At 36.6% G+C, this 15212-nt stretch overlaps 1 protein-coding gene across 1 annotated transcript in view; it reads right to left on the reverse strand.

Moving 5' to 3' along the window:
* Positions 1-15212, reverse strand: part of VWA8 (von Willebrand factor A domain containing 8) — a 333428-nt gene that overhangs the window by 240864 nt on the left and 77352 nt on the right. The window contains exons 11-12 of the mRNA XM_040991347.1: positions 13296-13430; positions 13129-13206 (exon numbers count right to left, since the gene is read on the reverse strand). Of these exons, the coding sequence (XP_040847281.1) occupies positions 13129-13206; positions 13296-13430 (213 nt within the window). The remainder of the gene's footprint in view (positions 1-13128; positions 13207-13295; positions 13431-15212) is intronic.

The raw sequence follows: 15212 nt of genomic DNA on the forward strand, positions 1-15212 counted from the left end.
GTCTCTGCTAACCAGAACTACAATGACCAAGAGCAAAAGAAGATACAAAGGCATAATGAATATTACTGAAAACTCCCTTGCAAAGGAGCAAAACCCTATGCCAATCTCAGAGTTAACTGATGAAGACATCAAGAAAATGGGGCATACAGAATTCATAAAACTCATTTCAAAGCTTCTGATCAACAATGAGAAGCACATACAAGAGTTCAAAGAATTTAAGGAAGCAATAAAGCAAATCAAGGCTGACACATCAGTAGAGCAAATTAAAACTACAATGGAGAGTCTCCAAAATAGAATAAAGCAAGCAGAAGAAATAATCTCAGAATTGGAAGATATTTCCTGTCACCAGGGGGAAGCAAAAAAAAACCTGGAAACGGAGCTGGATCAGGCTAAAAAAACTATTCAAGAATTGAAAGACACTATTAAGAGGCCAAATATAAGAGTTACGGGAGTCCCAGAAGGTGCAAAAAGAGAAGCTGAATTTGCAAATGTATTTAATGAAATAATCAAGGAAAATTTCCCTCATCTGGAGAAAGAATTGGGAACAAGATCCAGGAGGGGCACAGAACTCCCAACAGGCTTGATCAAAAGCGATCTTCACCAAGACACATGATCATCAAGCTCTCTTCCATTGAACATAAGGAAAAGATCCTTAAATGTGCACATGAAAAAATTCAATTGACATTTAAAGGAATGCCAATTAAACTCACAGGAGATCTCTCACAGGAAACTCTAGAGGCAAAGGAGAATGAAGTGACATATTCCAGATTCTAAAAGAAAAAAATTGTCGGCCTAGGATAACGCATCCAGCAAAGCTTTCTTTTGTCTTTGAAAATGAAATAAAATTCTTCCACAGTAAAGAAAAGTTAAAAGAATTTGCCTCTTTCAATCCTGCCCTACAAATGATGCTTCAAGATGTTTTCTTCACAGAGAAGAGGAATAGCACCTACCAAAACCAAAGTCAAACGGGAAGAACATCCCAGTAAAATGACAACAGAAGACTAAACCAAGGAACAACCCATTCCTGAAATGACAGGACCAAAGTACCATCCATACATATTAATTCTGAATGTAAATTGCTCAAGCTCAATCAAATGTCATACATTAGTAGACTGGATTAAAAAACAAAACCCATCTATTTATTGTCTAGAAGAGACACACTTCACCAACAAAAATTGGTGGAAACTATATCGCATGGGTTTTGTTATTTTCTGTTAGTTTCATCTGTTTAAAACACTTTTCTTATGATTAAATCATTCAATGACTCATAGATCATACAGCAGCATCATTTTCTTCAAGGAGGTTCTTGATTTTCATTTCTTCAGCTGCACGTTAGTCATTTAGTAGCATGTTATTTAACTTAATGATGTTGTTAATTTTTTTTTTTTGTCCCTGATGTTAATTTTATTTTGTGGCTTTTCTTTTAAGGGGACATACAGTAGCTGTGTAATGGAGACTGTCATATCTAGTAACATGTCACTTAACTTCATGGCATCATAAATTTCTGTTTTTCTTTCTATTGTTGATTTTGTATTACGGCTTTTCATTTGAGGGGATGTACAGTAGCTGTGAAATGGAGACTAACATCCAGATGTGAGGATACAATGTAGAATGCATTTCTACTTCCAAAGATGGACTTACAATGAAACTCTTTACTATATCTTGACAATAGGATGCTGGACTCTCTGCCATTGTCCATGCCCGCAATGATGGACGTATGACTGTGTGTGAAGAGCTATATTTTAGTAATGATATAGAGGAACTAGGTCAGGGGGAAGGAATTGGGGAGGGGACAAGGGAAATGCCAGGAGCCTATGGAATTGTATCATAAAATGATAAAAAAAAAACGCAGGCAAGAATGGCTTAGGAAATCAATAAACTAGGACCTGCAGTACAAAGATATTCTACTTTACTGGCCCTTTTTACAATAGCCAATGTTAAATTCAGGTAAATGATCACTTTAAAAATTTGATGTTCTCCCCGCCCCCATACCCCAAAGAGTGATTAAATAATCACAAAACTTTGTGAGGGATAATAACCACAAATAAAATCTTAACTTCAGAAATGAAATTAACATATCCTAAAAAAGGATCACCTGTCATATTTTATATGAACTTGCTAGTCCTCAGCATGTGTGACCTAATCTATACAAATTATTGCTTTCCTGCTTGAGAACCCCATAATCTTTAAAGCTGCTTCCATGCTCTGATGAGACAATCACAATAAAGTCTAAATGATCACATCTACCTGCTTGATAAGCAAAAATGAAAGCCATTCTACTTAAATATTTTAACATTTCATCGTTTGGGCTGGTATAAATTCAACTGGGATCTTCAACCCATTCTTTCCTGCAGCAGATTGGTTCTCAGTTTTTTTTTTTTTAAAGATTTATTTTTATTATTTTCTTATTGGAAAGGCGGATATACAGAGAGGAGAGACAGAGAGGAAGATCTTCCATCCGATGATTCACTCCCCAAGTGAGCGCAATGGCCGATGCTATGCCGGTCCAAAGCCAGGAGCCTCTTCTGGGTCTCCCACGCGGGTGCAGGGTCCAAAAGCTTTGGGCCATCCTCGACTGCTTTCCCGGGCCACAGGCAGGGAGCTGGAAGGGAAGTGGGGCTGCCAGATTAAAACCGGCGCCCATATGGGATCCCGGGCATGCAAGGCAAGGACCTTAACCACTGTGCCACCGCGCCGGGCCTGGTTCTCAGTTTTGTTAGATCCACTGTTCCCATGTTATGTTTTATATCTTCTAGCCTTGAAACTGTAAATAAGAAATTGAGATAATGCTTAAAGTTTTGTAATGGGAAAATAACTTACTAAAAAATGTTATCTACTTCAACACACAAATGAATACAACTATATCCCCAAAAAACTCATGATGAAGTCAGATTTTTCAATTAAATACAAAATCACTGTGAGCATGAAAACTACATAGACTAACTCAGGTGTGCTGTACCTGTAACTCAAATACTGTGGATGGCAACACTGTCCGGGATGTGATGTCAGAAAATGGTCAATACAGTAGAGAGAGACCATGCCCCATCAGTCAATAAATTACTCTTTTCTTTTGGGTAAAAAAAAAAAAAAAAAAAAAAGATTTCGGGCCCGGCAGTGTGGCTTAGCAGCTGAAGTCCTCGCCTTGAACCCACCAGGATCCCATATTGGTGCCAGTTCTAATCCCAGCAGCTCCACTTCCCATCCAGCTCCCTTCCTGTGGCCTGGAAAAGCAGTCTAGGACAGCCCAATACCTTGGGACCCTGCATCCGTGTGGGAGACCCAGAAGAGGTTCCCAGCTTTGGACTGGTGCAGCATCGGCCGTTCAGGCCACTTGGGGAGTGAATCATTGGACGGAAGATCTTCCTCTCTGTCTCTTCTCCTCTGTATATCTGACTTTGTAATAAAAGTGAATAAAAATAAAAATAATTTTGTTAAAAAATATTTTTGTTGTTGACTAGAAACCTTTTTGTTGATATTTTCTGTTAAAATTTTAAAAAGTAGCAGAATCAAATCCAGTGGAATGGCTCTTCTGGACACATCAGGAGAGCACTATGATTCTAAGCAAGCACAGAAAACACTCAAAGAAAATACATCAAAGAGCAATTACATCTATAACTGACTCATACAGTCCTTTAAAACAGACTCTGAAGGGAGTACTAAAATATTTCACCAATTTGCTACATTTATATTTTTCTTTTTCCATATGCGCAAAATATAAGCAATCTATATTAAGTAAAAAGCATTTATTCAGTATAAATAAAAATTCTAGGTGATATAGTCTTTGGGCATAATTCATTTGCAGTGCTTTTTCTTTTTTCGGGTATTATATAATAGTACAATTGAGGTCATCATTGTATTAAATAAAATATGTATTATTATACAGAATGTCAAGTGAAATAAAAAGGGTAGTAAGTGTTGCTGAAGCAAAGGATTACATATAAGCCCATCTGCCTATTTAAAAGAATTCATTGGGGCAGTGCTGTTAAATTTTGGCACAGTAAGCAAACTGGCTCATTAGGAGAAGGAAGGTTCAGATAGCAGCAAATTGCAAGGCATCATATCTAAATGTGTCAGGAGTAAGTCACCTGGGGAAACAGAAAATCAATTCTATAGGTGGCACTAATTGCCCATGAGGTTTTACATTGATTTGATTGTTATTTGTCTTTTAAAATTTTACTTCTTCTTATTATTATTAATATTATCACTTTATGATACAGTTCCATAGGCCCTGGGATTTCCCTTATTCCCTCCTCCTCAATGAGTCCCCCTATACTATTACTTTTATAATCTAGTATCTAAAATTCCCCCCATGTGTAACTGTTACCTATTTAACAGCACTTTGATGAAACCACTAAAGCTTACAATTCCATATAAGGTAAAATATTAACAGTTTTACAATTATGAGTAATACTATCAAGCACTATAGTTTCTTCTGTCTATTAAATATGACAACATTACAAATAGTTACTAGTGTTCTTATTTCCTGCTTTTTATATAGGTAAAAGTTTTAAATCACACTTGATGAAAATTGCCTCTTTTTGTTTGTTTGTTACATTTTGTGACACAGTTTCATAGGCTCTGGGATTTCCCCAACCTCTCCCCATGCCCTCCCCCCATGTTGGATTCTTCCACATTGTTGCAGTAGTACAGTTCATATCCAGTCATGATTCCCGCATTGTGGGCATATACCATGCATAGAGTCCAGCATCTTATTGTCCAGATAAATTCAACAATTTCATTGGGAGACCATCCCTAGTCTGAAAGTAGAGCTGGCAGAATATCACCCCATCCAATGAAAAGACATAACATCACTTCAACAAAAATTTACAACATCATGGAGTTAACTGACATGGTATTGAGTGACCAGTATGTTAGAAAATGCAAGTTCTTAACCACATCCTATGACTACTTCATTGACATTTCAATTTTAGTTGATGTACAACTGGCTGCTCTACTCCTTAAAATGGTTATAGGGTATTATTCAGCTGTCTGGTGTCTATTTTAATTTTTGCATTTCGCAGCTTATAGTATTGAAGCATGATTTTTACTGACACAAGCATCAGTTACTCCTCAGCAAGATACTGAAGATCTTTCTGCACACCCCTCCTAAAACTGTTCAGTGCCCCAATCGTTAACATATGCCTTGTTAGAGTTATAAGCCTGTTTAGACTATCCTAAATTCACCAAGTTCAGTGAAAACTGCCTCTTAAATAAACACGGAGATTTTATTCTGCTTTTAGGCATCATGAGTTTACTTTCACCTGTCAATTTTCACTTAGGGCCTGGGTGTTCAGTTGTTCAGATAAACATTACTATGGTTGACTGTCAGGATGCTTGTGGATGAGTCCAGCATTTGGTGCCTTCCCCAATGTGGATGGGCCACATCTAACACTTTGGAAATCTAAACAAACAAAAAGTCAGTCAGTTGAAGTTTTCTCTATATATCTGTTTTTTGAGCAGTAGAATCTACAACATTGGCTGTCGTGGGTATCCAATTAGCAGAACATGGGAGTTCTTGGCCTTCAAATTCTGATGAGCCAGTTCCTTCCAATATATCTCTTTAGGAACACCTCCATTGGTTTCACTTCTTTAAAGAATCCTGACTTTTAAACGGACTAAATTTTATACTATTGATAGCTTGAAACGAATTTTAATTTTTAAAATAGATTCTACCTAAAGGAGTTAGGAAACAAGGCAACACTGTTATAAAAGAGAAATTTATAAAGATGCCAGATAATAAGCCTTGGTATGCTTCAGACTTGAAAAAAAAGATCATTAAAGTTGCCTTGTACAAGTTCTGACGTCACTGATTACTACATTATTCCTGGAAAACAAAATTTTTCAATGCGATAAATTTGAAGGTGTTGCAGGAAATAAATCATAGAGGGTCTTGGGAAAGTTATTGGGAAAAAATATTAAAAAGGATGGAAGAATGACATGTTCTAATAAAATAAGAAAACAAGGTGAGCTACAGAATCATGTAGAAATTCTCCAAGACTGAACATAAATTACCTAAATGATAAAAACACCTTTAAACCTTTATCAGAGAAAAGTGCAACATCAAACCAAAGACAAGAAAGCTTAGAAACAAGTTCAAGATAAGGAGCGATGAAAACAATAAAGTAAAAGAAATAACACTTCCACCACTTTTGGATAAAATGGAGAATTCAAGTGGGTAAATGAGATGGAAGAGAGAAAAAAAGATGGGTCGTTTAGCGGTAAAAAGAAAATTTAACTAGGGAATTAAATATGATCCTATGATTTCCATGTTTTAGACTACGATTATTTCTGTTGAAAAAAAAACCAAACTCAGTGTTCTTAAAATTTTGATTGGATTCTGCTTTTAATCCAACTGAACTAATCAGAGGAAAATGAGCTCATATCTGGAATATTTATGAGGATGAAGAAAGAAATCTGGAAATATGCCCTTATCTTGTTGTGAAGAGAGAACTTGTATTATTTCAACACTATGAAATCATCAGTTTTAAAAAGACAATAACCAGCTAAAAGAATCTGAACTAACACTTGAGTCAAATGATTTTAAAATTCATAGTCTTCATACATTTATTTGTAGCTTTGTAAAACTTATTTTACATATTGCTACAAGTTTATGTCAAAGCTTGGTTTTCCTTTTACTTCATATGAAATCCAGTTCTAAAAATGATCAGTCTAAAAATAAGATAAGCCCACAGATTAAGTGTAGCTTTACACATGTACAGATAACAGGGAGGTCACCATATCTTCCAGGAATACAGATGGTAGATCACTGTTTCCACTAAATTCTTTGTTGAATTAAGCCTCTGGAACTTTTTCATTAGTGTGAACTGTATTATTTATTACAAAGACTAACATCATTCTTTAATCCTATTAAATTAATTTCTGTGTTTCAGAAAGATCAATGTATTTTAGTTATGTTAGTACAAGAAACCTCATGTTTGATCTCAGTAGCACAGTATCCATCATAAAAAGTAACTGACGAGCAATTTGCAAACTCTGCAAACACCAATTCAATGCCTAATGCAAGCTTTACTACAATTTATGGGAAAAAAAGTTACAAGAAAGAGAAAAGAATTCATCCCCCAAAACTTGTTACAGTTACTACATTTCTTATCCCTGTCTGAAGTCTATGTTACCTGGAAGCACTTTTCTCTATAGAGATTTTCTCTACAGGCTAACAAGCAGAAACGATAATAAGAAAAACAGTTGTCAGAAAATGTGATTAGTTTTCATATTTATATATCATTTTTCTACTCCTTGAGAGACAACTGTGAGATTGACATGATATTGTGAAATATCTGTATGAAAATTATATGCTTTTTAATTACTATCACCCATATTTTTCAGAGAAATAATTGACACAATATGGCTAAATCATTTTATTCTGTGGCAGATAACAGAAGAGAGTGGCTTTGTTGTTTAGAAGAGTATCAGGTAATACAATGACCTATCAACTGTCTTTGTTCATCAATCCATGAACATACCAAATAAGAAGACTAGAAAACTAAAAGAATACTTTCATGACCTTATTGTCACACTCCAAAGCTATATAAGAAAATCTGTTCCCAGACTCTTAAAGCAATAAACACACATATTAAGATAATATCCTGGTGTGATGGTGCCACAAGCTAGACCTGCACCTGCGGTGCCAGCATTCCCTATGGGCACCAGTTCCTGTACCAGCTGCTCCAATTCCAACACGACTCCCTGTTAATAGTTCGTGAAAGCAGCAGAGGATGGCTCAGATTCTTGGGCTCCTGCACCCACATGGGAGAAAAAGCTCCAGAATCACAGTTTCAGGTAGGCTCAGCTCCAGGTGTTGCAGCCATCTGGGGAGTGAACCAGTGGTTGGAAAACTCCCCTCTCTGTTTCTCCTTCTTTTTCTGTAAAATCTACTTTGCAAATAAAAATAAACCTTTAAAAATACTCAAAGACAATATACTTTAGGGGGTTGAATTATTAAACTATTTCTTAATTCTTCTTTAAATGCCCAGTAGAATGAGGTAAGTATAAATTTTACAGCATCAGTATAGTTAGGTAACAGAAGTTTACGCATTTTACTACACAATAAAGTAACTATAAACAATAAGGAATGATCTATCGTTTTAAAATATAGGATTTTGAATGTTTTCACCTTTAAACATTTGTAAATGTTTTGGGAAATAGGTTTATCCTCACAAGAAATTATGCATAGCATACATAGACAGAAACATCCAAAGGTATCCAATAAAAATGTATAAGTTGGCCCGGGGCGATAGAGTAGAGGTTAAAGTCCTCACCTTGCATGAGCTGGGATCCCATGTGGCCGCCGGTTCTAATCTCAGCAGCCCACTTCCCAGCCAGCTCCCTGCTTGTGGCCTGGGAAAGCAGTTGAGAATGACCCAAAGATTTGGAACCCTGCACCCATATGGGAGACCTGGAAGAGCTCCGAGCTCCTGACTCCCGGCTTAGGATTGGCTCAGCTCCAGCCACTATAGGCACTTGGGGAGTGAATCATTGGACGGAACATCTTCCTCTCTGTCTCTCCTCCTCTCTTTATATCTGCCTTTCTATTAAAAATAAATAAATCTTTAAAAAAGTGTACAAGTTGGGGATTCAGCTGCTGCCTGCAATGCTAACATCCCGTATAAGTGCTACTCATGTCCTGGCTGCTCCAATTCTGATTTAGCTTCCTGCCAAAGGCCTGGGAAAAGTCCTAGAAGCTGGCCCAACGGCTTGAGCCCTTACACCCACCAGGAGAATGAGAATGGTCATGGTTACATCCTCAAGTATGCCTGCCACTGCAGCCATCCAGGGAATGAACCAGCAGATGGAGAATATCTTTTCTTATCCCTGTCTGTTGTCCATTAATAACAAGATAAAAATAAATAAATAAATAAATGTCACAACTGAAGCACACAGTGTAAAAATAATCAGGAATTGGCTCTAGAATTCTTGAAGTATAAACAGTATGGTTTTGGGGAAACTGATGAGGTGTTAATTATTTCCAACTTTCATGAAAATGGAAGTTTTTATCTTCAAGTGAATATTCACATACATAATTATATAAATAACTCACATACATAAATTACACATACATAATTGTATAAATAATTGTAAAAATAAGTTGATATAAAATCAAAATGAAATAGTTTCTGGAGATGTCCTATCCATATGATCTAAGGCAATGACTTTAAGAAGGCAATGACTTTGAGAACCCTAAGCAGAATTTGAGACATTTATAAATCTTAACTTGTTTCGCAAACACTGATGATTCATAGTTTTTGCCTTCCTGTTACCCAGCAGAAAAACACTTTCATTTCAAATCTGAAGGCTGGTAGAGAACAGATTAGTGAAATAATACATGACCATCCCAAGATCATTTCTAATCTGAACTATGGAAGGCGGCAAATGAACTAACCCCGAGGTAACCACGTATCTTGTGATCGTTGACAAGGATAAAAAAGAAAAAAAGGTGTGATAATGTATGAGGACAGAGTGTTCCTTCTGGCATCTTTCACATTAGAGAAAATCTCCACAAATGTCATTATTTTCCTGTAGAGATCTAATAGAAGCAGAATTAATGAACAAAAGTCCAATTCTAAATATTTTCTGTGAATTTAAATGCCTGCCACCTACTATAGACTATAGAAATTTATTTTCTTTCCCTAAATGTTTCTTTCCAAGGCGCAGTATATCCACAAGCTTAAGTCTCTTCATCTTAATGTATATTCCTCCTGGTTCCATAACCCTGGATCAGATGCTTCTTCATAGATATCATCTTTTAAAATCATGGAGATTCATTGTATACATTTAAAATCATGGCGATTCCTTGTATACATCTAAACACTAAGTCTTCAGTGTTATTTAAACACCAAGTCTTCAGTCTTCTTGGCTATTTTAATCTCCTTTACACCACCCTCTTCTTTTTTTTTAACCTACCAACCTTAACTTACCTTCTTTATAATTATGAAAGTTACATAAAATACAAAAGGTATGGCTCTGCCACAGTTGTATATAAGGAAATTATGCTTTCTCTTTTATTTCCAAAACTATTTTCAATGTAAATCAAAATCCTAAATGGTCTTTGGTGTCTTGAATGAGTAAAATTGCCCACAGGAGGGGCCAACATCATAGCATAGTAGGCTGGGCCTCTACCTGGGCATCCCATATGAATGCTGGTTCATGTCCCAGCTGCTCTACTTCCCATCAAGCGCCTTGTTTGTGGCCTGGGTGAGCAATGGAGGATGGTTCAGGTCCTTGGTCTCCTGTACACTTCGGGGAGACCAGGAGGAACCTCTTGGTTCTTGGCTTCAGCTCAACTTGCAGCCATTTGGGCAGCGAGCCAGTAGATGGAAGATCCCCCTCCCTGTTCCTCCTTTGGTCAGTGTAACTCGGCCTCTCAAATAAAAGTAATTAAAAAAATATATTGCCAAGAGGAAAGATGAAAATTAGTTTCAGTAAGCACTGCTGTATGTACCTTTACAAGAGATTATTTCAGTAACATTACCAAAATTACCACTAACACATAATAGAAGTCTCTTTCAAACTCAGGCCAAATCAATCAACAAGCACAGAGTATCTTATTACAGCATGAAAGGAATCTTACCAACAGAATCCCTTGAAACATGAGCAACTAACAAGATTTTCTAGTATTTAAAATTACAACAAATGGCTAAAATATATTTTTCCAGAAATATAAATATTTTAATAATTTATTCATCAAAAAATTTAAAAATATAATGAAAGAATAATCTAGAAAAACAAAGTGAATATTCTGCTATAGGTAAAAGACTGCCATAACCAGCCCAACAATGAAATACAGAATCAAAATTAGCATAATAAAATGCCTAAGGAGAGATCATTACCAAGAAGAAGCAAATTTTGCTCTTAAAAACATCAGCTATAAGCTTGCTTTTTAATCATATAATATACAACATGTACATCAGCCAAAATAATTTCTTTGAAAATAAATGTAACCAAGGAAACAAAAGACTTCTACACTGGAAACTACAAAAAGTTGCTGAAAGAAATTTAGAAAGACAAAAATAAATGAAAGAGATTCATGTTCAAGAATTAGAATATCTAATATTGTTAAGATAATAATATTACCCGAAGTATTCTACAGATTCAACAATATAAATTCTCAATGGCTTTTTAAAACACATAACTAAAAAAGAAAAATATTCTAAAATGTACAATGGATCACAATAGACCCTGAAAAAGGAAAAGCAGTATCAAAAAAGAAGAACAAAGTTGGGAATCTCATACTACCTGATGTCAATGCTCAGTATTAAACTATGGCAATCAAAACAGTGTGATAATGGCATAAGGACAGATATATAAACCAATAAAACGGAAAAGAGAATAGAGATTATGGAATGGAATGGAATGCAATGGAATGGAACGGGATAGGATAGGATAGGATAGGATAGGATAGGATAGGATAGGATAGGATAGAATAGGATATATCCCATGTGTTTTGATGTTTTTTATTTCATTTTCATTTCTTCCAAATGGTTTCTTTTCTCTTGTCAAATTCATCACTGGCTCATAGATCGCACAGTGGAATCATTTAACCCAATATTTGTTGGCCATTTGTATTTCTTAAGAATTGTCATTAAGGAACATTCCACTAAGCTATAAAGGCTATATATCACAAATTAACAGCCAGGATCATATGGAACGGGGAAATGCTGAAATCATTTTCTGGACAAAATATCTGCTTTTTCCACTTTTATTCAATATAGTACTGGAAGCTTTAGCAAAAGCAATAAGGGAAGAGAAAGAAAAAAGGCATCAAAATTGGAAAAGAGGAAGTCAAATGATCTATGTTTGCATTTGACAAGACACTGTACATGGAAAAACCCAAACACTCTCCACCAAAAAGCTCTTGGAATTGATATGTCAACTCAGGAAAGTTTCAGGTTACAAAATAAACATACAAAAAGCAGTCACTTTTTGGTATATTGATGAGGAGCTCACAGAAAGAGAAAGCACAACCTTAAGTCACATAGAAAATCAAATATTTACAAATAAATTCAACTGAGTAAGTGAAGAATCATTACAATGAAAATTATTAAACACTAATGAAAGAAAGCATCAGAAACTTTACAAAGGAAGGATATCCCTTGCTTATTGATCAGAAAAATCTGTATTATTAAAATGTCTACACTATCTAAAGCAATCTACATATTCAATGCAATACCTATGAAATTACCAATGCATTCATTACATATTTTGAAAAAGCAATCATAAAATTTATATGGGATCACAGAAGATCCTAAATCGTCAAAGGGATCCTGAACAAGAAAAGTCAAGCTGAAGGCATAATACCTGATTTCAAAACGTACTATAAAGTAACAGTAATTAAAACAGCACAGCACTGGCATGAAAACCAATACATACATCAGTGGAACAGGACAGAGAACCCAGAGATTAATCCAATTACATACAGCCAAATAATTTTGTATAAAATTGAACTGTACCTTTTAAAAGAGTTAAAATAGCAAATTTCATATACATTTTATCACAAGAAAATATAATGATCTAGTCATGGACATTGTGGTGTGATGGGCTAAGAAATCACGTTGGAACCTTATCCCACATCAGAGTGCCCGGTTTGAGTGCTAGTCAGGGCTTCTGAACTAGCTTCCTGTTAATGTTCCTAGAAACAGCATGTGTTGGTCCAAGTACTTGGGTTCCTACCATCCATGTGGGAGGCCCAAGGCACCATTTCTGACTCCTGCCTTCAGCCTGGAACTATCATAGGCATTTGGAGAGCAAACCAGTTGATAGAAAAAAAGCTCTTTCTTTCTCTCTTACTCTCATTCTGCATTTCAAATAAATAAAAATCTTAAAATAATAACAGTAACCACTTCAGTGAATACCTGATTACCTCCCACTGCAGCCAAAACCAACTTTTTATATTTCCAAATTATTAGTAATTGTGGACTCTGCATGTGTTTGCACATAAAACAAATCTCTCTTTAAAAACAGATCTAGGATGCTATACACATCTAATAATGTACACTACATCTTCAAAACTTCCAAGTAAGTATAAATGCAATGCAATTTGGTTAGTTCAGTTATTTATTTACATCAAGAATATAATATGTTAACTGTCCAAGTGCCAAAAAAAGTTCTTTGTACCTGATAGAGCATAATAGGTTCTATGCTGTATCCTAAGGTATCAGCAAAGTTCTTAGCGATGACTGTTTTTCCGCAACCCTACAAACAGAAACACAATCATTCAAAGGGTTCATCTAAACAACCCAGCTCCAGAACCCTGAAGTTTACAGTGAAGCTGCTATTCTTACCTTTCCTCCAATTAAACATATGTCTTTAACCATATGTGATTGCATCATTTCAGCCAATAGCTGTTTATGGCTTAAAGTCTGTATGAAATGGTCTGATGTACAAGGTTCACTTAATGGTCTCGTTCCAGATGGCACCTATAATTAAAGAGTTAAATTTAGTATGCACATGGCATTCTCAAAAGATTAGCAACTTAAAGCATGTAACTCCCACTTGAAAATCCTCTACTAATTCCTTACTCAAATCAATACTAAACTATTTTTTGATACTGCAATACAGCAGTAACTATTTTCTCATTAACAGATTTTATGATCCTTCTCATCAAACTTTCAAATAAATCATTTCTCTAAAATTTAAGCCACATGTTGTTAGCTATTCCTAAGAAGAGTATCATAGCTGTGGCATTTATAACTTACAATGTCAAGGGAGAATGACGTTTTTTTTCCAAAAAAAAACTGCACTTGTAAGAATGAAATTTAATTAAAATAAATCTTGGTGTTATAATTGTGGCAGAATGGGTAAAGCCTCCACCTGCAACATTAGCATCCCATATGGGAGCAGGTTCAACTCCTGGTTGCTCCACTTCCAATACAGCTCCTTGTTAATGGCCTGGGAAAAGTAGTGCAAGATGGGCCAAGTGTTTGGACCACTGCACCCATGTGGGAGACCTGGAAGAAGCTCCTTGTTTCTAGCTTGTCCTTCCCAGAGCCAGCCACTGGGACACTCTGGTCAGTGAAACAGAGACTAGAAGGTTAGTCAGCCTCTCTGCGCCCCCTGGGCCCATGTAATTCTGACTTTCAAATAACTGCATACATCTTTAACATAAAGAAGGCGGTTAGTAGTGGGAGATGATGCAAATGCATGGGTCTCTGCCACCCATTTGGGAGACCAGGTTGAGTTCCAGACTCCTGTATTTGACCTGGCCCACCAAGGTCATTGTGACCACCTGGGGAGTAAATGAGTAGATGGATGCACTCTCTCTCTCTCAGCATCTTTCTCCCTACCCGCTTCCCTTACTCTCACTCTTTAACTCTGTCTTTCAAATAAATATTTTATTTTTTTCAAAAACAATTGCAAGGGGCCAGCATGGTGGCTCAATAGGCTAATCCTTCACCTTCAAGTGCTGGCATCCCATATGAGCACTGATTCATGTCCTACTGCTCCATTTCCAATCCAAGTCCCTGTTTGTGGCCTGAGAAAGCAGAAGAGGATGGCCCAAGTTTTTGGGACCCTGAACCAATGCAGGAGACTCAGAAAGATATTCCTGGCTCCTACTTCACATCAGCTCAGCTCCAACAATGGTGCCATTGCAGCCATTTGGAGAGTTAGCCAATGGATGAAGGCTCTTTCTCTCTGTTTCTCCTTCTCTCTGTAAATCTGCCTATCAAATAAAAATAAATAAATCTTTTTAAAACACATTGCAAAATAAAGTCATTGAATTCAATTACATTTCATCTTTAAAAGTAACATCTTTCAGAAACTCCAGAGTGACCAAACACCTCCTGGCTTTTAAAAGCTATATCGGGCCCAGCGCGGTGGCGCAAGTGGTTAAAGGTCCTCGCCTTGCACGCCCGGGATCCCATATGGGCGCCGGTTCTAATCCCGACAGCCCCGCTTCCCTTCCAGCTCCCTGCCTGTGGCCCGGGAAAGCGGTCGAGGACGGCCCAAAGCTTTGGGACCCTGCACCTGAGTGGGAGACCCAGAAGAGGCTCCTGGCTTCGGATCGGCATAGTATCGGGCCCGTTGCGCTCACTTGGGGAGTGAATCATTGGACGGAAGATCTTCCTCTCTGTCTCTCCTCTCTGTATATCCACCTTGCCAATTAAAAAAATAATAATAATAAAAATAAATCTTTAAAAGCTATATCCACAAATCCCATTCACACTTATTTTATCACTCAAAAGCATCTGTTCATTAAA

Source organism: Ochotona curzoniae, unplaced genomic scaffold (genome assembly GCF_017591425.1).
Source record: "Ochotona curzoniae isolate NIBS_2020 unplaced genomic scaffold, NIBS_Ocur_1.0 contig_64, whole genome shotgun sequence".
In the NCBI taxonomy this organism is placed as follows: Eukaryota; Metazoa; Chordata; class Mammalia; order Lagomorpha; family Ochotonidae; genus Ochotona; species Ochotona curzoniae.